Raw genomic sequence first — 22,625 nt, forward strand, 5'->3', positions numbered from 1 at the left:
ATTTTTTATAATATATTACCCTTGATCTTTCTTGAATAAGCTCTTTGCCATTGGATAGTTGCTGTGTGAAGGATATTTGCTGTGTGCATGTTTTTATGTATGTACATTTAAATTTATGGTGACAATAATTGCCCTTCTGTGACCATAAAGATCTCTTGAATTGAATTGTTTTCACATTTACAGCAATCCTCTCTGAGAAAATTGGTGAAGTTGAGTTGGACATCACTAATATTCCAGCTGAACTCATAGATGTCTTAAAGGCCAGTGTGAAATATCTAACCTACCCCATCCTGATCTCCAGTGTGTTAAATAGTAACAGAGATTAACATTAGCTACTGGTAAGAGTTATTAATTGTTCATTTTTTATCATTTTATAAAAAGGTTCAAAACCAACAGGGCTCATATGTTAGTAAATGGTGTATGTAAAAACAAACATGGACGTTGTTGGCATCAGAAGAAAACGTTGTATCTCCATATTATAATGTTCCATCCACTTCCCCTCCATTCACAGCATGCTACCAAAACAGCATTGGATTCCAGTGCAGATGTGAGGACCAGTATGGTTGGTCATGTGACCAGTGTTCCTCCTATGGGTCCTGTGATGACATCATTGATGGCAAAAATATGTGGATGTGTCAATGCTGTTCCTTCAAATGGACAGTTCTGTCAGCCCAATCACATAACTGTTTGATTCTCACTTCCACTTGGTGTTTGACATTGTACCTGTTGTTGTAGTTGTAGCTGCATAGTTCTTTTGGTGACACGCCTTTTATCTAATCCCAACAGACTACTGCTTGTCCAAGTCCAACACCCAGCAGGTATTCCAAGGAAGTGACTCAAGCAATAGATTAAATGTACTGAAAATAATAGACATGCTTGTCATGATTTCTTTTAATTTTAATTTTCCATAGTGCCATCAAACATTTCTGGGAGAATTATTGAAATTGAGTTGGACATGACAAAATATCAGTTACATTGGTAGATGTACTTAAGGCCAGCGTGAATGGATTTGACCTACCCCATTCTGATCTCCAATGTGTTAAATGTAACGGATGTGAACTTCACTACTGGTAAGAGATTACTGTTACTGTTGCCAATTTGAGTTTTAATTCATTGTGCATTGTAAAAGATATTCAAGAACTGAAGCAGGTTCAGTTATTTTGAAATAGTTGGTCTCACAGAAACCATTGATATGATGATGTTCAATCCCACTCTCCTTTCATTCACAGCATGCACCCAAACAGCACATGCAGATGTGAGGACCAGTATGGTTGGTCGATGTGACCAGTGTCTCTTATGGGTCCTGTGACAGCATTGCTGATGACTCCTGTGGATGTGTCAGCCATTCTCTTGATGGACCTTTTGTCAGCCAATCCCAGGTCAGTGTTCCCTTACCACTTCCACTCTGCTAGTTTAATCAATAGGATAACCAATGTTTATGTACTAATTCATCAATATTTAAACTCAAATCTTATCCTATCTCTCCTTTACCACATAGATCACATGACAGCTTGTCAACACCATCTCCAATACCAGGTATGAGACTATTACTAATTACTATTTAATGAACAACAGTTTTACTGTACTAATTACAGTCTTACTGAGAGCAACTTGCCATAGTGTTATCCATAGTTGTATATTTACTTGAGGCCTACACCTTTAAGACAAATAGCTGTAAAACAGGTTAGAGAACCAGCCATCATAATTATCTCACATTTCTCTGCTACCACACCTTTTCCAGGAGAAGAGGAAACAAGTACTGGTTTTACACAATAATCTATGCATTTCAAATACATGTAACAGTGTCAAAAATCCAATGACCTGTTCAGATGTGATTTTGTTTGGGGTATCTTGTCAGATTATTACAGGAGGGTGTCACGATCAGTCGTGAAGAACCGACGACAAGGCGCAGCGTGATAAGCGTACATTCTTTTAATGAGTACACACGAACAAAACAATAAACGATACGTGAAGTCCTGAGGTTAAACACAAACCTTATGGATCAAGATCCCACAATTAACTGTGCCAAAACAGGCTGTCTAATGTAGTGCCCAATCAGAGACAACGAGAATCAGCTGCCTCTGATTGGGAACCACCCTGGGCCAACATAGATCTACATCGAACTAGAACAAAAACATAGAAAAATACAACATAGACAATCCACACCCTGGCTCAACATATAAGAGTCCCTAGAGCCAGGGCGTGACAGAGAGACAAATTAGCTAGTGTATGGAAAGTTACAAATAGCTGTAAAACAGGTTAGAGAACCAGCCATCATAATTATCTCACATTTCTCTGCTACCACACCTTTCCCAGGAGAAGAGGAAACAAGTACTGGTTTTACACAATAAATCTATGTATTTCAAATACATGTAACAGTGTCGAAAAATCCAATGACCTGTTCAGATGTGATTTTGTTTGGGTTATCTTTTCTTTTTTTTTCTTTTTTTTTTTGGGGGTAGATCAACTTTAATATTTCTGATATAATGTAACTTCCATCAATGTAAATCTCTGCATCACTTCCAATCCCCCATATGTTTTTGTGTATGTATGTATATGTGTGTATGTATATATACATATATATAGTGAGGGAAAAAAGTATTTGATCCCCTGCTGATTTTGTAAGTTTGCCCACTGACAAAGAAATGATGAGTCTATAATTTTAATGGTAGGTTTATTTTGGACAGTGAGAGACATAATAACAAAACAAAAATCCAGAAAAACGCATGTCAAAAATGTTATAAATTGATTTGCATTTTAATGAGGGAAATAAGTAATAATAATAATAATAATAATATGCCATTGACCCCCTCTCAATCAGAAAGATTTCTGGCTCCCAGGTGTCTTTTATACAGGTAACGAGCTGAGATTAGGAGCACACTCTTAAAGGGAGTGCTCCTAATCTCAGCTTGTTACTAAAAAGACACCTGTCCACAGAAGCAATCAGATTCCAAACTCTCCACCATGGCCAAGACCAAAGAGCTCAGGGATGTTAGGGACAAGATTGTAGACCTACAAAAAGGCTGGAATGGGCTACAAGACCATCGCCAAGCAGCTTGGTGAGAAGGTGACAACAGTTGGTGCGATCAGTCGCAAATGGAAGAAACACCAAAATAACTGTCCAATCTCCCTCGGCCTGGGGGCTCCATGCAAGATCCACTATTGGAGTTACATCAATACAGAGAACGGTGAGGAATCAGCCCCAGAACTACACGGGAGGATCTTGTCCAATGATGTTTCAAGGCAGCGGGACCATAGTCACCAAGAAAACAATTGGTAACACACTATGCACGCGGAAGGACTGAAATCCTGCAGCGCCCGCAAGGTCCCCTGCTCAAGAAAGCACATATACAGGCCCGTCTGAAGTTTGCCAATGAACATCTGAATGATTCAGAGGAGAACTGGGTGAAAGTGTAGCCAAATGAGACCAAAATCGAATGCTCTTTGGCATCAACTCAACTCGCCGTGTTTGGAGGAGGAGGAATGCTGCCTATGACTCAAGAAACACCATCCCCACTGTCAAACATGGAGGTGGAAACATTAATGCATTTGGGGGTTTTCTGCTAAGGAGACAGGACAACTTCACCGCATCAAAGGGACTGATGGACGGGCCATGTACCGTCAAATCCGGTGAGAACCTCCTTCCCTCAGCCAGGGCATTGAAAATGGTGTTGGAAGGTATTCCAGCATGACAATGACCCAAAACACACGACCAAGGCAACAAGGAGTGACATTAAGGTCCTGAGTGGCCTAGCCAGTCTCCAGACCTTAATCCCATAGAAAATCTGTGGAGGGAGCTGAGGGTTGGAGTTGCCAAACGTCAGCCTCGAAACCTTAATGACTTGGAGAAGATCTGTAAAGAGGAGTGGATCAAAATCCCTCCTGAGATGTGTGAAAACCTGGTGGCCAACTACAAGAAACATCTGACCTCTGTGATTGCCAACAAGGGTTTTGCCACCAAGTACTAAGTCATGTTTTGCAGAGGGGTCAAATACTTAAACATAAATAACATACATAAACCTACCATTAAAATTAAAGACTGATCATGTCTTTGTCAGTGGGCAAACTTACAAAATCAGAAAGAGATCAAATACTTTTTTCCCTACCTGTATATATATATATATATATATGTTTGTGTATGTACAGTGGGGAAAAAAAGTATTTAGTCAGCCACCAATTGTGCAAGTTCTCCCACTTAAAAAGATGAGAGAGGCCTGTAATTTTCATCATAGGTTCACGTCAACTATGACAGACAAAATGTGAAAAAATAAATCCAGAAAAATTACATTGTAGGATTTTAATGAATTTATTTGCCAAATTATGGTGGAAAATAAGTATTTGGTCAATAACAAAAGTTTCTCAATACTTTGTTTTGTACTCCTTTGTTGGCAATGACACAGATCAAACGTTTCTGTAAGTCTTCACAAGGTTTTCACACACTGTTGCTGGTATTTTGGCCCATTCCTCCATGCAGATCTCTTCTAGAGCAGTGATGTTTTGGGGCTGTCGCTGGCAACACAGACTTTCAACTCCCTCCAAAGATTTTCTATAGGGTTGAGATCTGGAGACTGGCTAGAGCCACTCCAGGACCTGAAATGCTTCTTACGGCCACTCCTTAAGGTTGCCCGGTGGTGTGTTTGGGATCATTGTCATGCTGAAAGACCCAGCCCCGTTTCATCTTCAATGCCCTTGCTAATGGAAGGAGGTTTTCACTCAAAATCTCGTCGATACATGGCCCATTCATTATTTCCTTTCCACGGATCAGTCTTCCTGGTCCCTTTGCAGAAAAACAGCCCCCAAAGCATGATGTTTCCACCCCCATGCTTCACAGTAGGTATGGTGTTCTTTGGATGCAACTCAGCATTCTTTGTCCTCCAAAGCACGACGAGTTGAGTTTTTACCAAAAAGTTCTATTTTGGTTTCATCTGACCATATGACATTCTCCCCAATCCTCTTCTGGATCATTAAAATGCACTCTAGCAAACTTCAGACGGGCCTGGACATGTCGGCTTAAGCAGGGGACACGTCTGGCACTGTAGGATTTGAGTCCCTGGCGGCGTAGTGTGTTACTGATGGTAGGCTTTGTTACTTTGGTCCCAGCTCTCTGCAGGTCATTCACTAGGTCCCCCCGTGTAGATCTGGGATTTTGCTCGACCGTTCTTGTGATCATTTTGACCCCACAGGTGAGATCTGCCGTGAGCCCCCAGATCGAGGGAGATTATCAGTGGTCTTGTAAGTCTTCCATTTCCTAATAATTGCTCTCTCACAGTTGATTTCTTCAAACCAAGCTGCTTACCCATTGCAGATTCAGTCTTTCCCAGCCTGGTGCAGGTCTACAATTTTGTTTCTGGTGTCCTTTGACAGCTCTTTGACTTGGCCATATGTGGAGTTTGGAGTGTGACTGTTTGAGGTTGTGGACAGGTGTCTTTTATACTGATATCAAGTTCAAACAGGTGCCATTAATACAGGTAACGCAGTGGAGGACAGAGGGAGCCTCTTAAAGAAGAAGTTACAGGTCTGTGAGAGCCAGAAATCTTGCTTGTTTGTAGGTGACCAAATACTTATTTTCCACCATAATTTGAAACTAAATTCATAAAAAAATCCTACAATGTGATTTTCTGGATTTCCTTTTCCTCAATTTGTCTGTATAGTGACGTGTACCTATGATGAAAATTACAGGCCTCTCTCATCTTTTTAAGTGGGAGAACTTGCACAATTGGTGGCTGACTAAATACTTTTTTCCCCCACTGTATATGTGTGTATGTGTATATATATACATATATATATATATACATATATACATTATATATATACATACACACATATACATACACACACATATATGCATACATATATACATGCATATATATATTTATATATATACAGTGGGGAGAACAAGTATTTGATACACTGCCGATTTTGCAGGTTTTCCTACTTACGAAGCATGTAGAGGTCTGTAATTTTTATCATGAAGTACATCTTCAACTGTGAGAGACGGAATCTAAAACAAAATCCAGAAAATCACATTGTATGATTTTTAAGTAATTAATTACATATTGATTGCATGACATAAGTATTTGATACATCAGAAAAAGCAGAACTTAATATTTGGTACAGAAACCTTGTTTGCAATTACACAGAGATCATACGTTTCCTGTAGGTCTTGACCAGGTTTGCACACACTGCAGCAGGGATTTTGGCCCACTCTCCATACAGACCTTCTCCAGATCCTTCAGGTTTCGGGGCTGTCGCTGGGCAATACGGACTTTCAGCTCCCTCCAAAGATTTTCTATTGGGTTCAGGTCTGGAGACTGGCTAGGCCACTCCAGGACCTTGAGATGCTTCTTACGGAGCCACTCCTTAGTTGCCCTGGCTGTGTGTTTCGGGTCGTTGTCATGCTCTGGAAGACCCAGCCACGACCAATCTTCAATGCTCTTACTGAGGGAAGGAGGTTGTTGGCCAAGATCTCGCGATACATGGCCTTCCATCCTCCCCTCAATAGGTGCAGTCGCCCTGTCCCCCTTTGCAGAAAAGCATCCCCAAAGAATGATTTTTTCCACCTCCATGCCTACGGTTGAGATGGTGTTCTTGGGGTTGTACTCATCCTTCTTCTTCCTCCAAACACGGTGAGTGGAGTTTAGACCAAAAGCTCTATTTTTGTCTCATCAGACCACATGACCTTCTCCATTCCTCCTCTGGATCATCCAGATGGTCATTGGCAAACTTCAGACGGCCTGGACGTGCGCTGGCTTGAGCAGGGGGACCTTGCGTGCGCTGCAGGATTTTAATCCATGACGGCGTAGTGTTAGCTACTAATGGTTTTCTTTGAGACTGTGGTCCCAGCTCTCTTCAGGTCAGTTGACCAGGTCCTGCCGTGTTAGTTCTCGGGCTGATCCTCACCTTCCCTCATGATCATTGATGCCCCACGAGGTGAGATCTTGCATGAGCCCCAGACCAAGGGTGATTGACTGTCATCTTGAACTTCTTCCATTTTCTAATAATTGTGCCAACAGTTGTTGCCTTCTACCAAGCTGCTTGCTATTGTCCTGTAGCCCATCCCAGCCTTGTGCAGGTCTACAATTTTAACCCTGATGTCCTTACACAGCGCTCTGGTCTTGGCCATTGTGGAGAGGTTGGAGTCTGTTTGATTGAGTGTGTGGACAGGTGTCTTTTATACAGGTAAATCGAGTTCAAACAGGTGCAGTTAATACAGGTAATGAGTGGAGAAGATGAGGGCTTCTTAAAGAAAAACTAACAGGTCTGTGAGAGCCGGAATTCTTACTGGTTGGTAGGTGATCAAATACTTGTGTCATGCAATAAAATGCAAATTAATTACTTAAAAATCATACAATGTGTTTTTCTGGATTTTTGTTTTAGATTCCGTCTCTCACAGTTGAAGTGTACCAATGATAAAAAATTACAGACCTCTACATGCTTTGTAAGTAGGAAAACCTGCAAAATCGGCAGTGTATCAAATACTTGTTCTCCCCACTGTATACATGCATATATATATATATATTATATTATATATATACAGTTGAAGTTGGAAGTTTACATACACCTTAGCCAAATACATTTAAACTCAGTTTTTCACAATTCCTGACATTTAATACTAGTAAAAATTCCCTGTTTTAGGTCAGTTAGGATCACCACTTTAATTTAAGAATGTGAAATGTCAGGATAATACCAGAGAGAATGATTAATTTCAGCTTTTCTTTCTTTCATCACATTCCCAGTGGGTCAGAAGTTTACATACACTCAATTAGTATTTGGTATCATTGCCTTTAAATTGTTTAACTTGGGTCAAACGTTTCGGGAAGCCTTTCACAAGCTTCCCACAATAAGTTGGGTGAATTTTGGCCCATTCCTCCTGACAGAGCTCGTGTAACTGAGTCAGGTTTGTAGGCCTCCTTGCTTTTACATGCTTTTTCAGTTCTGCCCACAAATCTTCTATAGGATTGAGGTCAGGGCTTTGTGATGGCCACTCCAATACATTGACTTTGTTCCCTTAAGCCATTTTGCCACAACTTTGGAAGTATGCTTGGGGTCATTGTCCATTTGGAAGATCCATCTGCGACCAAGCTTTAACTTCCTGACTGATGTCTTGAGATGTTGCGTCAATATATCCACATAATTTTCCTTCCTCATATTGCCATCTATTTTGTGAAGTGCACCAGTCCCTCCTGCAGCAAAGCATCCCCACAGCATGATGCTGCCACCCCCGTTCTTCACGGTTGGGATGGTGTTCTTCGGCTTGCAAGCCACCCCATTTTTCCTCCAAACACAATGATGGTCATCATGTCCAAACAGTTCTATTTTTGTTTCATCAGACCAGAGGACATTTCTCCAAAAAGCACGATCTTTGTCCGCATGTGCAGTTGCAAACCGTAGTCTGGCTTTTTTATGGCGGTTTTGGAGCAGTGGCTTCTTCCTTGCTGAGCGGCCTTTGAGGTTATGTCGATATAGGACTCGTCTGTGGATATAGATACTTTTGTACCTGTTTCCTACAGCATCTTTAAAGGTCCTTTGCTGTTGTTCTGGGATTGATTTGCACTTTTCGCACCAAAGTACATTCATCTCTAGGAGACAGAACGTATCTCCTTCCTGAGTGGAATGACGGCTGCGTGGTCCCATGGTGTTTATACTTGCGTACTATTGTTTGTACAGATGAACGTGGTACCTTCAGGCGTTTGGAAATTGCTCCCAAGGATGAACCAGACTTGTGGAGGTCTTCAAAAAAAAATTCTGAGGTCTTGGCTGATTTCTTTTGATTTTCCTATGATGTCAAGCAAATAGGCACTGAGTTTGAAGATAGGCCTTAAAATACATACACAGGTACACCTCCAATTGACTCAAATGCTGGGATGACGGCCCAACTTGGGATGGGGAGGGTTTAGCGGGGAATTAGTGGAGAACAATTGGAGGGTTATTTAGTAAAATTGCAAATATCATGGTATAGCTATATGGACACTCAATCACTATGGTATTTTCTATTGGTTAATTTACAAACATATATAATGAAAAATATATTTGAAACTTGTATTTCATTATGGTATGTGGTGAAATAAGTATAGCCAGTTATAGTTGTAATGGCTTAGCAGATAATAACAAAATAATAACAATATTTACATGGCTCAAAGAGAAGGAATATAATATCTATTATAAACCCATTCAACAATTCTAGATGAAGTTGCATGGAAATAGGAAGGGGGGGAATATACTTCTCCCATGGGCTAAGAAACTCAAAAGGGGAGATAATATTAATTAACAGTAATTTCGATCCGAATGTGCAAATTGTCCAAACAGATACGTAAGGTAGATGGATTATTTTAAATATGTTATTGGACCATAAAAAAATATGGCTCATTAACCTTTACAGACCAAATAATGATGATCCACACTTCTTTGAAAATATATAAAATAAATTATCGACCTTGCAAGCAATTCAATACTCTATTATTATGGTGGGAGATTATAATAGCGTTTTAAATAGCTCAATGGACCGTAAAGGAAATCACACTACAAACAATCACCCTCATGCTCTTAAGGAAATCGTGAATGTCATGGATACATTAGAACTAGTAGATATATGGAGGCTTAAATATCCTGATCTAGTGAGGTATACATGGCGGAGACTCAATCAAGCCAGTCGTCTTGACTACTTTATTATGCTCTTCTGTTAGCACCAAAAGTTTAAAAAAGTGTTGATAGGGGACAGAATGCGGTCGGACTCATCATATAATTGGCATATACATTACTCTTACTGAATTTCCACGTGGGAGGGGGATATTGAAATTTTGTTAAAGCCTATTCGATGATAACTTGTTTTTAACTAGGACAGAGGAATTTATAACAGTTTTTCACGATATAACATAGCTACAGCAAATCCCCTTATTGTATGGGACACCTTTAAATGTGCCTTTAGAGGCATGCAATTCAGTGCTCATCTCGAAAACAAAAGCAATTTAGGTCAAAAGAGTCCACACTAACAAAGGAAATAGAAGGTCTAACAGAACAGATAGATAGCAATAAAAACTGTAACAGATGCTCAGAATAAATTAGAGGAAAAACAAAAAGAAATTGAGAAACTTATTCAAGAAAGATCAAGTGTAATATATTATAAAAATAAAGCAAACTGGATGGAATATGGGGAAAAATGCACCAAATTCTTTTTTAATCTTCAACATAGGAATGCTACCAAAAATAATTTATTGAAACTGGTTGCAAATGACGGAGTCACCCATGATTCACCAAATTATATTTTGAAGGAGGAAACAAAGTACTTTAAGCATATGTTTTCATTCAGTCGCCTCCATCTCCTCTAACTGAAGCAAATTGTAGAGATTTTTTTCTATTGATAATGTAAAATTAACAGCCATACAGAAAGACTCATGTGAAGGTGAAATTACAGAGGAGGAACTTCTGGATGCAATTAAAGACTTTAAGTCTGGGAAAACTCCAGGGTTGGATGGCATATCAGTCGAGGTATACCAAAACTTTTTTGATATACTCAGAGGACCGTTATTAGCATGTTTTAACCACTCCTATGTAAATGGTAGATTATCAGACACTCAAGAAGAAGGCCTGATTTCATTATTACTGAAACAGGATACAAGTGGAAAATATAAAGATCCAGTCCATTAAAAAAATTGGCGGCCCCTTACACTTCAGTGTTGTGATGCAAAAATTCTAGCAAAATGTATAGTGCATATAATAACAAAGGTATTGTCAGACATTATTCATTCTAATCAGACATGTTTTTTACATGGGCGATACATTGGAGATAATATAAGGCAAGTACTGGAAACAATAGAACACTATGAAAAATATGGGAAGCCAGGCCTACTATTCATAGCAGACTTCGAAAAGGCATTTGATAAAGTACGACTGGGGTTTATATATCAATGCCTGGAGCATTTCAGTTTTTGGACAATCTCTTATAAATTGGGTTAAAATCATGTATATTAACCCTAGGTGTAAAATAGTAAATAATGGCTATTTCTCAGAAAGTTTTAAACTGTTGTAGTGTATTAAGATTATGACTTTGTTAATATTTTTAAGTGGAACCTGAGAGGATGTTTATTTAGTGTCAGAGGGAATTGTTTTAGTGTGACGCCACATAGAACAGAGGGAGTGTGTGTTGTAAACAGGGGATTGGACAGTAGAGGGAGCAACCCATATTTTGGGGAATAGTATAAGTACTGGGTTTAAACAAAGAAGAGTAGAGCAGACATTGTAATTTGGAGGACACTGCTCTCCGGGTGATCATGACATCCGTAAACTTATGCTGAAATCTTGTGATATGAATAAAACTTATGATCAAAGTTCAGTATAAGCGGACTACTTTGTTTAACAGCAATGATTAGCAACATTTGACTCGACACTACACTGTCAAGAGGAGTGAAACAAGGTTGTCCACTATCGGCATATCTATGTATTATTGCCATCGAGATGTTAGCTATTAAAATCAGATCCAACAATGATATCAAGGGATTAGCAATCCAGGGCTTAAAAACAAAGGTGTCATTGTACGCTGATGATTCATGTTTTCTTTTAAATCCACAACTTGAATCCCTCCACAGCCTCATAGATGATCTAGATACATTTCTAACCTCTCTGGATTACAACCAAATTATGATAAATGTACTATATTACGTATTAGATCACTAAAAAATACAATTTTTACATTACCATGTAGTTTACCAATAAAATGGTCTGATGGTGATGTGGATATACTCGGAATACATATCCCAAATGAAATAAATGATCTCACTCCAAAAAAAATTAATATAAAGTTAGCAAAAATAGATAAGCACTTGCTACCATGGAAAGGTAAATACCTGTAAATTTGTGGAAAAATCACACTGATTAACTCTTTAGTATTATCCCAATTTACCTATTTGCTTATGTTCTTGCCTACGCCTAGCGAACAGTTTTTGAAATTATATGAGAAAAAAATATTCAATTTTATTTGGAACGGCAAGCCAGACAAAATTAAACGGGCCTTTTTACATAAAGAATATAAATTAGGAGGACAGAAATGATTAAATATTAAAGCATTAGACCTATCACTAAAAGCTTCAGTCATACAAAAATTATACTTAAATCCGACCTGGTTCTCTAGCAAACTAGTAAGATTGTCTCACCCAATGTTCAAGAAGGGACTTTTTCCCTTTATTCAGATTACAACCCCACACTTTCAGGTTTTTGAGAAGGAAATAATCTCCCAAATATCACTATTTCTAAAACAAGCCATAGAAAGTTTGCTGCAATTTCAATTTAATCCTCCAGAAATGACAGAACAAATATTGCAACAAATATTGTGGTTAGACTCAAATATACTAATTGATGAAAAAAAGTTCTTTTTTTAGAAAATGTTTAAAAAATTTATAATCTTCGTAAATGATATTATCGGTAGGAATGGTGGAGTTATGTCGCACATGCAGCTAACAAAAACATATGGAAATGTTTGCTCTACCCAAAATTACAACCAAATAATTGCAGCATTACCGCAAAAATGGAAGAGGAAAGTGGAAGGAGGAAAAAGTAAGGAACTTGTCTGTCGGCCTTGCATTAAAGAACATAATTGGTTAAAGAAAATTTTGATAAATAAAAAAGTTTACCAGTTTCATTTAAGGACCAAAAGATTGACAGCCGTCCCATATAGATTGCAAAATAGTTGGGAAGACATTTTTGACGTACCGATTCCATGGCATAGTGTTTATGAACTGATACGCAAAACGACGCCGGATTCAAAACTTAGAATTTTTCAATTTAAAATATTATATAAAATTATTGCTACCAATAGAATGTTATTTGTATGGGGTATACAATCTTCCCAGCTCTGCAGATTTGGCTATGAAGAGACAGAATCATTAGATCATTTGTTTTGGTACTGTCCATTTGTAGCTTATTTCTGGACACAGGTCCAGGAATGGCTGAAGGATTGCAATATTTGCATGAAGCGGACCATGCAGATAGCACTACCGGGTGATCTGAAAAGTCATAGTCAATCGATCAATAGTATAATAATACTTTTAGCAAAGATGTTCATTTTCAATTCACAAACTGTAGAAACAATGAGAATAGAAAGGTTCAGAACTTTTGTAAAACATCACAGTACAGTTGAAAAATATATGGCAAATAGAAATTCAATATGGATGGTGTTAAGAGATAGGTGGGAGGTGTTAAATGGAGCTGAAGGATGGGACTAATAACAACAACTAATAACAACAAGATAACTAGTGTCAGACATGCTTTTGTGAAAGAGCACAGTTAGAAAGATATGGCATATAGAAACATACCAGATGGACATCATGAAAATGATCGGAGGAAGTTCAGGAGTAAAAACAAACAAAATATAATTAGTGACTGTGTCTATAAAATGTATATAGTATGTATAAGCATGAAGTAGAGGCCTGAGCATTGTTGTTCACTAGTTTACTCCAATTAGGGAGGGGATGGTGGGGTTGGAAAGTAATAACGGGAAATATATATATTTTTTAAAGGATATGTATTTATGTATATGTGTATGTATGTGTATATATATATATGTATATATGCGAGAGAAAAAAACAACAGCAAAAAAGTAGATGTCCTAACCAACTTGCCAAACCGATAGTTATATATACACACACATACACATACACATATAAACACACATACACACACATACACATATACAGTTGAAGTCGGAAGTTTACATACACTTACGTCGGAGTCATTAAAACTTGTTTTTCAACCACTCCACACATTTCTTGTTAACAAACTATAATTTTCGCAAGTCGGTTAGGACATCTACTTTGTGCATGACAAGTAATTTTTCCAACAATTGTTTAGAGATAGATTATTTCACTTCTAATTCACTGTATCACAATTCCAGTGTGTCAGAAGTTTACATACACTAAGTTGACTGTGCCTTTAAACAGCTTGGACAATTCCAGAAAATGATGTCATGGCTTTAGAAGCTTCTGATAGGCTAATTGACATCATTTGAGTCAATTGGAGGTGTACCTGTGGATGTATATCAAGGCCTACCTTCAAACTCAATGCCTCTTTGCTTGACATCATGGGAAAATCAAAAGAAATCAGGCAAGAACACAGAAAAATAATTGTACACCTCCACAAGTCTGGTACATCCTTGGGAGCAATTTTCAAACGCCTGAAGGTACCACGTTCATCTGTACAAACAATAGTACGCAAGTATAAACACCATGGGACCATGCAGCCGTCATACCGCTCAAGAAGGAGATGCGTTCTGTCTCCTAGAGATGAATGTACTTGGGTGCGAAAAGTGCAAATCAATCCCAGAACAACAGCAAAGGACCTTGTGAAGATGCTGGCGGAAACAGGTACAAAACTATCTATATCTACAGTAAAACGAGTCCTATATCGACATAACTTGAAAGGCCGCTCAGCAAGGAAGAAGCTACTGCTCCAAAACTGCCATAAAAAAGCCAGACTACGGTTTGCAACTGCACATGGGGACAAAGATCGTACTTTTTGGAGAAATGTCCTCTGGTCTAATGAAACAAAAATAGAACTGTTTGGCCATAATGACCATCGTTATGTTTGGAGGAAAAATAATTTTAAAAACTGTTCGCTAGGCGTAGGCAAGACCATAAGCAAATACAGTGAGGGAAAAAAGTATTTTATTCCCTACTGATTTTGTACGTTTGTCCACTGACAAAGACATGATCAATCTATAATTTTAATGATAGGTTTATTTGAACAGTGAGAGACAGAATAACAAAAAAAATTACAAAAAAAGCATGTCAAAAATGTTATAAATTGATTTTTACATTTTAATGAGGGAAATAAGTATTTGACCCCTCTGCAAAACATTACTTGGTGGCAAAACCCTTGTTGGCAATCACAGAGGTCAGACGTTTCTTGTAGTTGGCCACCAGGTTTGCACACATCTCAGGAGGGATTTTGTTCCACTCCTCTTTGCAGATCTTCTCCAAGTTATTACGGTTTCGAGGCTGACGTTTGGCAAATCGAACCTTCAGCTCCCTCCACAGATTTTCTATGGGATTAAGGTCTGGAGACTGGCTAGGCCACTCCAGGACCTTAATGTGCTTCTTCTTGAGCCACTCCTTTGTTGCCTTGGCCGTGTGTTTTGGGTCATTGTCATGCTGGAATACCCATCCACGACCCATTTTCAATGCCCTGGCTGAGGGAAGGAGGTTCTCACCCATGATTTGACGGTACATTGCCCCGTCCATCGTCCCTTTGATGCAGTGAAGTTGTCCTGTCTCCTTAGCAGAAAAACACCCCCAAAGCATAATGTTTCCACCTCCATGTTTGACGGTGGGGATGTTGTTCTTGGGGTCATAGGCAGCATTCCTCCTCCTCCAAACACGGCGAGTTGAGTTGATGCCAAAGAGCTCGATTTTGGTCTCATCTGACCACAACACTTTCACCCAGTTCTCCTCTGAATCATTCAGATGTTCATTGGCAAACTTCAGACGGGCCTGTATATGTGCTTTCTTGAGCAGGGGGACCTTACGTGCGTTGCAGGATTTCAGTCCTTCACGGCGTAGTGTGTTACCAATTGTTTTCTTGGTGACTATAGTCCCAGTTGCCTAGAGATCATTGACAAGATCCTCCCGTGTAGTTCTGGGCTGATTCCTCACCATTCTCATGATCATTGCAACTCCACGAGGTGAGATCTTGCATGGAGCTTCAGGCCGAGGGAGATTGACAGTTATTTTGTGTTTCTTCCATTTGCGAATAATCACACCAACTGTTGTCACCTTCTCACCAAGCTGCTTAGGGATGGTCTTGTAGCCCATTCATGCCTTGTGTAGGTCTACAATCTTGTCCCTGACATCCTTGGAGAGCTCTTTGGTCTTGGCCATGGTGGAGAGTTTGGAATCTGATTGATTGATTGCTTCTGTGGACAGGTGTCTTTTATACAGGTAACAAACTGAGATTAGGAGCACTCCCTTTAAGAGTGTGCTCCTAATCTCAGCTCATTACCTGTATTATTGACACCTGGGAGCCAGAAATCTTTCTGATTGAGAGGGGGTCAAATACTTATTTCCCTCATTAAAATGCAAATCAATTTATAAAATTTCTGACATGCATTTTTCTGGATTTTTCTGTTGTTATTCTGTCTCTCACTGTTCAAATAAACCTACCATTAAAATTATAGACTGATCATTTCTTTGTCAGTGGGCAAACGTACAAAATCAGCAGGGGACCAAATACTTTTTTCTGACACTGTAGGTAAACTGGGATAATACTAAAGAGTTAATCAGTGTGATTTTTCCACAAATTTACAGGTATTTACCTTTCCATGGTAGCAAGATCTTATCTATTTTTGCTAACTTTATATTACATTTTTTTGGAGTGAGATCATTTATTTCATTTGGGATATGTATTCCGAGTATATCCACATCACCATCAGACCATTTTATTGGTAAACTACATGGTAATGTAAAAATTGTATTTTTTAGTGATCCAATACATAATATAGTACATTTATCATAATTTGGTTGTAATCCAGAGAGGTTAGAAAATGTATCTAGATCCTCTATGAGGCTGTGGAGGGATTCAAGTTTTGGATTTAAAAGAAAACATGAATCATCAGCGTACAATGACACCTTTGTTTTTAAGCCCTGGATTTCTAATCCCTTGATATTATTGTTGGATCTGATTTTAATAGCTAACATCTTGATGGCAATAATACATAGATATGCCGATAGTGGACAACCTTGTTTCACTCCTCTTGACAGTTTAAAACTGTCACGATCGTCTTGAAAAGAAGCGGGCCAAGGCGCAGCGTGAGATGCGTACATATTTATTTTATTGTACACCACAGCGAACAAAACAACAAACGAAACGTGAAGTCCTTCGATACAAACACAAATCAAAAGGAACAAGAAACCACACGAAACGAATGCCTTACAGCTACCTAAGTATGGCTCCCAATCAGAGACAACGAGCAACAGCCGTCTCTGATTGGGAGCCACCCTGGCCAACATAGAAACACAAAACTAGAACCTAACACCCTGGCTCAACATACGAGAGTCCCCAGAGCCAGGGCGTGACAAAAACTTTCTGAGAAATAGCCATTATTCACTATTTTACACCTAGGAGTCACACCCTGGCTCTGGGGACTCTATATGTTGAGCCAGGGTGTGTAGATTCTGTGTTTTGTGTTCTATGTTAATTAGTCTAGTTGTTCTATTTCTATGTTGACCAGTGTGGTTCTCAATCAGAGGCAACGAGTGTCAGCTGTTGCTGGTTGTCTCTGATTGGGAACCACATTTAAACAGGCTGTTTTCCCACAGTAGTTGTGGGATCTTGTTCCTTTTGTTTTGTTCCGTGTTGGTTTATTTTGTAGCCAAGGACTTCACGGTTCGTTATCGTTTGTTGTTTTGTTCTTGTTATCACTATTGATAATAAAGTATGTTCGCTCATCACGCTGCGCCTTGGTCCACTCCGTTCAACGATCGTGACAGAAGATCCCACCATACCAGGACCAAGCAGCGTGTCCAGGAGCAGGCAGCCTGGACGTGGGAGCAGATATTGGACGGGCAGGGGTCCTGGACCTGGGAGGAAATCCAGGCCGGGATGGATCGCCGTCCGTGGAAGGAGACGGTGGAGGCGCGACGGAGAGAGGAGCAACGGGGTCAACAGTGTCGTCGTCGGACAGACGAGAGGCAACCCCAAAACATTTTTAGGGGGGGGGGCACACGGCATGGGCGACTGGGCAGCAGGAGGCTGCCACAGGGCGAATTGGGAGATTAGGAGAGGAGGCCACCGGGTTTGGGGGGCCGGAAGGGAGGTTGGCAGAGCCTAGAGGGAGAGCAGAGCCAACTCCCCGTACTCAGGCATGGCAGCGTGAGACTGGTCAGTTTCCGGGGTATGCGGAGCTGCGTACTATGCCGCGAGTGGTCCGGCACAGTCCGGTACGTCCTGTGCGAGCACCCCGCACGTGTCGTGCGAAGGTGGGCAGGCAGCCAGGACGGAGTGTGCCGGCTCAGCGCTCGTGGCCTCCAGTACCCCTCCTCGGTCCCGGATATCCTGCGCCAGTGTCACGTGCTGTTATGCCAGTACGTGCACACAGCCCTGTACGTCCTGTGCTGATGCCTCACACAGAGTGTGTGAAGGTAGGCATTCAGCCAGGACGGGTTGTGTCAGCTCTTCGCTCCAGGCCTCCAATCCGTCTCCACAGCCCGGCCCGGTCTGTTCCTGCTCCCCGCACCAGGCTAATGGTGCGCGTCGCCAGCCCGGCCCGGCCTGTTCCTGCTCCCCGCACCAAGCTAATGGTGCTCGTCGCCAGCCCGGCCCGGCCTGTTCCTGCCACTCGCACCAAGCCTACGGTGCGCGTCGCCAGCCCGGCCCGGCCTGTTCCTGCCACTCGCACCAAGCCTACGGTGTGTGTCGCCAGCCCGGCCCGGCCTGTTCCTGCCACTCGCACCAAGCCTACGGTGCGCGTCGCCAGCCCGGCCCGGCCTGTTCCTGCCACTCGCACCAAGCCTACGGTGCGCGTCGCCAGCCCGGCCCGGCCTGTTCCTGCCACTCGCACCAAGCCTACGGTGCGCGTCGCCAGCCCGGCCCGGCCTGTTCCTGCCACTCGCACCAAGCCAGGTGTGCGAGTCGTCAGCCCGGTACGGCCCGTTCTGCTCCACGCACAAGCCAGGGGATCGCATCGTCAGCCCGGTCGGCCCGTTGCTGCTCCACGCACAAGCCAGGGGTGCGCATCGTCAGCCCGGTCGGCCCGTTCCTGCTCCACGCACCAAGCCAGGGGTGCGCATCGTCAGCCCGTCCGGCCCGTTCCTGCTCCACGCACCAAGCCAGGGGTGCGGCGTCGTCAGTCCGGCACAACCCGTGCCTGGGTTACGGTGCCTGGTCAGGTACCGGTCAGCTGCTCCACACCGGAGCTTAAGCAATCCGCTACTACGATGTCCAGTCCAGCTCCAGCCAGCGGGGCCAGACCGGACCAGGGGCGCTACGGGGGGATGGTTGAAGGGTGGTGGTCAAGCCCGGAGCCGGAACCGCCTCCTAGGAGGAATGCCCACCCAGCACTCCCCAGTCCGCGCCTTTGGGGGGGGGGTACAGTCACACCCTGGCTCTGGGGAATCTATTGGTTGAGCCAGGGTGTGTAGATTCTATGTGTTTTGTGTTCTATGTTAATTAGTCTAGTTGTTCTATTTCTATGTTGGCCAGTGTGGTTCTCAATCAGAGGCAACGAGTGTCAGCTGTTGCTGGTTGTCTCTGATTGGGAACCACATTTAAACAGGCTGTTTCCCACAGTAGTTGTGGGATGTTGTTCCTTTTGGTTTGTTCCGTGTTGGTTTATTTTGTAGCCAAGGACTTCACGTTTCGTTATCGTTTGTTGTTTTGTTCTTGTTATCACTATTGATAATAAAGCATGTTCGCTCATCACGCTGCGCCTTGGTCCACTCCGTTCAACGATCGTGACACTAGGGTTACTATACATGATTTTAACCCAATTTATAAGAGATTGTCCAAAATTGAAATGCTCCAGGCATTTATATATAAACCACAGTCGTACTTTATCAAATGCCTTTCGAAGTCTGCTATGAATAGTAGGCCTGTTTTCCCAGATTTTTCATAGTGTTCTATTGTTTCCAGTACTTAAAACATGCTAATAACGGTCCTCTGAGTATATCAAAAAAGTTTTGGTATACCTCGACTGGTATGCCATCCAACCCTGGAGTTTTCCCGGATTTAAAGTCTTTAATTGCTTCCAGAAGTTCCTCCTCTGTAATTTCACCTTCACATGAGTCTTTCTGTATGGATGTTAATTTTACATTATCAATAGAAAAAAAATCTCTACAATTTGCTTCAGTTAGAGGAGATGGAGGCGACTGAAACGAAAACATATGCTTAAAGTACTTTGTTTCCTCCTTCAAAATATAATTTGGTGAATCATGGGTGACTCCGTCATTTGTAACCAGTTTCAACAAATTATTTTTGGTAGCATTCCTATGTTGAAGATTAAAAAAGAATTTGGTGCATTTTCCCCCAAGTTCCATCCAATTTGATTTATTTTTTATAATATATTACCCTTGATCTTTCTTGAATACGCTCTTTGCCATTGGATAGTTGCTGTGTGAAGGATATTTGCTGTGTGCATGTTTTTATGTATGTACATTTAAATTTATGGTGCACAATAATTGCCCTTCGGTGACCATAAAGATCTCTTGAATTGAATTGTTTTCACATTTACAGCAATCCTCTCTGAGAAAATTGGTGAAGTTGAGTTGGACATCACTAATATTCCAGCTGAACTCATAGATGTCTTAAAGGCCAGTGTGAAATATCTAACCTACCCCATCCTGATCTCCAGTGTGTTAAATATAACAGAGATTAACATTACTACTGGTAAGAGTTATTAATTGTTCATTTTTTATCATTTTATAAAAAGGTTCAAAACCTACAGGGCTCATATGTTAGTAAATGGTGTATGTAAAAAACAAACATGGACGTTGTTGGCATCAGAAGAAAACGTTGTATCTCCATATTATAATGTTCCATCCACTTCCCCTCCATTCACAGCATGCTACCAAAACAGCATTGGATTCCAGTGCAGATGTGAGGACCAGTATGGTTGGTCATGTGACCAGTGTTCCTCCTATGGGTCCTGTGATGACATCATTGATGGCAAAATATGTGGATGTGTCAATGCTGTTCCTTCAAATGGACAGTTCTGTCAGCCAATCACAAGTAACTGTTTGATTCTCACTTCCACTTGGTGTTTGACATTGTACCTGTTGTTGTAGTTGTAGCTGCATAGTTATTTTTGGTGACACGCCTTTTATCTAATCCCAACAGATCTTACTGCTTGTCCAAGTCCAACTACTCCAGCAGGTATTCCAAGAAGTGACTCAAGCAATAGATTAAATGTACTGAAAATAATAGACATGCTTGTCATGATTTCTTTTAATTTTAATTTTCCATAGTGCCATCAAACATTTCTGGGAGAATTATTGAAATTGAGTTGGACATGACAAATATATCAGTTACATTGGTAGATGTACTTAAGGCCAGTGTGAATGGCCTGACCTACCCCATTCTGATCTCCAATGTGTTAAATGTAACGGATGTGAACTTCACTACTGGTAAGAGATTACTGTTGCTGTTGCCAATTTGAGTTTTAATTCATTGTGCATTGTAAAAGATATTCAAGAACTGAAGCAGGTTCAGTTATTTTGAAATAGTTGGTCTCACAGAAACCATTGATATGATGATGTTCAATCCACTCTCCTTTCATTCACAGCATGCTACCCAAACAGCACATGCAGATGTGAGGACCAGTATGGTTGGTCATGTGACCAGTGTCTCTCTTATGGGTCCTGTGACAGCATTGCTGATGACTCCTGTGGATGTATCAAAGCCATTCCTCCTGATGGACCCTTTTGTCAGCCAATCCCAGGTCAGTGTTTCCTTACCACTTCCACTCTGCTAGTTTAATCAATAGGATAACCAATGTTTATGTATTAATTCATCAATATTTAAACTCAAATCTTATCTCTATCTCCTTTACCACATAGATCTGACAGCTTGTCCAACACCATCTCCAATACCAGGTATGAGACTATTACTAATTACTATTTAATGAACAACAGTTTTACTGTACTAATTACAGTCTTACTGAGAGCAACTTGCCATAGTGTTATCCATAGTTGTATATTTACTTGAGGCCTACACCTTTAAGACAAATAACTGTAAAACAGGTTAGAGAACCAGCCATCATAATTATCTATTTTCCAGCAGAAGAGGAAACAAGTACTGGTTTTACACAATAATCTATGCATTTCAAATACATGTAACAGTGTCGAAAATCCAATGACCTGTTCAGATGTGATCTTGTTTGGGGTATCTTGTCAGATTATTACAGGAGGGACAAATCATGGCTAGTGTATGGAAAGTTACAAATAGCTGTAAAACAGGTTAGAGAACCAGCCATCATAATTATCTCACATTTCTCTGCTACCACACCTTTTCCAGGAGAAGAGGAAACAAGTACTGGTTTTACACAATAATCTATGTATTTCAAATACATGTAACAGTGTCGAAAATCCAATGACCTGTTCAGATGTGATTTTGTTTGGGTTATCTTTTCTTTTTTTCTTTTTTTTAGGGGGTAGATCAACTTTAATTTTTCTGATATATTGTAACTTCCATCAATGTAAATCTCTGCATCACTTCCAATCCCCCATATGTTTTTGTGTATGTATGTATATGTGTGTATGTATATATACATATATATATAGTGAGGGAAAAAAGTATTTGATCCCCTGCTGATTTTGTACGTTTGCCCACTGACAAAGAAATGATGAGTCTATAATTTTAATGGTAGGTTTATTTTGGACAGTGAGAGACAGAATAACAAAACAAAAATCCAGAAAAACGCATGTCAAAAATGTTATAAATTGATTTGCATTTTAATGAGGGAAATAAGTATTTGACCCCCTCTCAATCAGAAAGATTTCTGGCTCCCAGGTGTCTTTTATACAGGTAATGAGCTGAGATTAGGAGCACACTCTTAAAGGGAGTGCTCCTAATCTCAGCTTTTACCTGTATAAAAGACACCTGTCCACAGAAGCAATCAATCAATCAGATTCCAAACTCTCCACCATGGC

The 22,625-nt window shown here is 40.7% G+C and overlaps 1 protein-coding gene across 1 annotated transcript; it reads left to right on the forward strand.

The window, feature by feature from the left end:
* Positions 1-1,003: 1,003 nt before the first annotated feature.
* LOC123489941 lies at positions 1,004-21,569 on the forward strand (the record flags this gene model as incomplete). The annotated part of the gene is made up of 7 exons (XM_045220252.1): positions 1,004-1,070; positions 20,212-20,364; positions 20,539-20,706; positions 20,815-20,850; positions 20,943-21,101; positions 21,260-21,415; positions 21,534-21,569. Coding segments are annotated over exons 1-7 (775 nt in total), but the record flags the coding sequence as incomplete, so codon positions are not given.
* Between the last annotated feature and the right edge of the window lie 1,056 nt (positions 21,570-22,625).

The sequence above is a fragment of the Coregonus clupeaformis genome, unplaced genomic scaffold (assembly GCF_020615455.1).
Source record: "Coregonus clupeaformis isolate EN_2021a unplaced genomic scaffold, ASM2061545v1 scaf3435, whole genome shotgun sequence".
Lineage (NCBI taxonomy): Eukaryota > Metazoa > Chordata > Actinopteri > Salmoniformes > Salmonidae > Coregonus > Coregonus clupeaformis.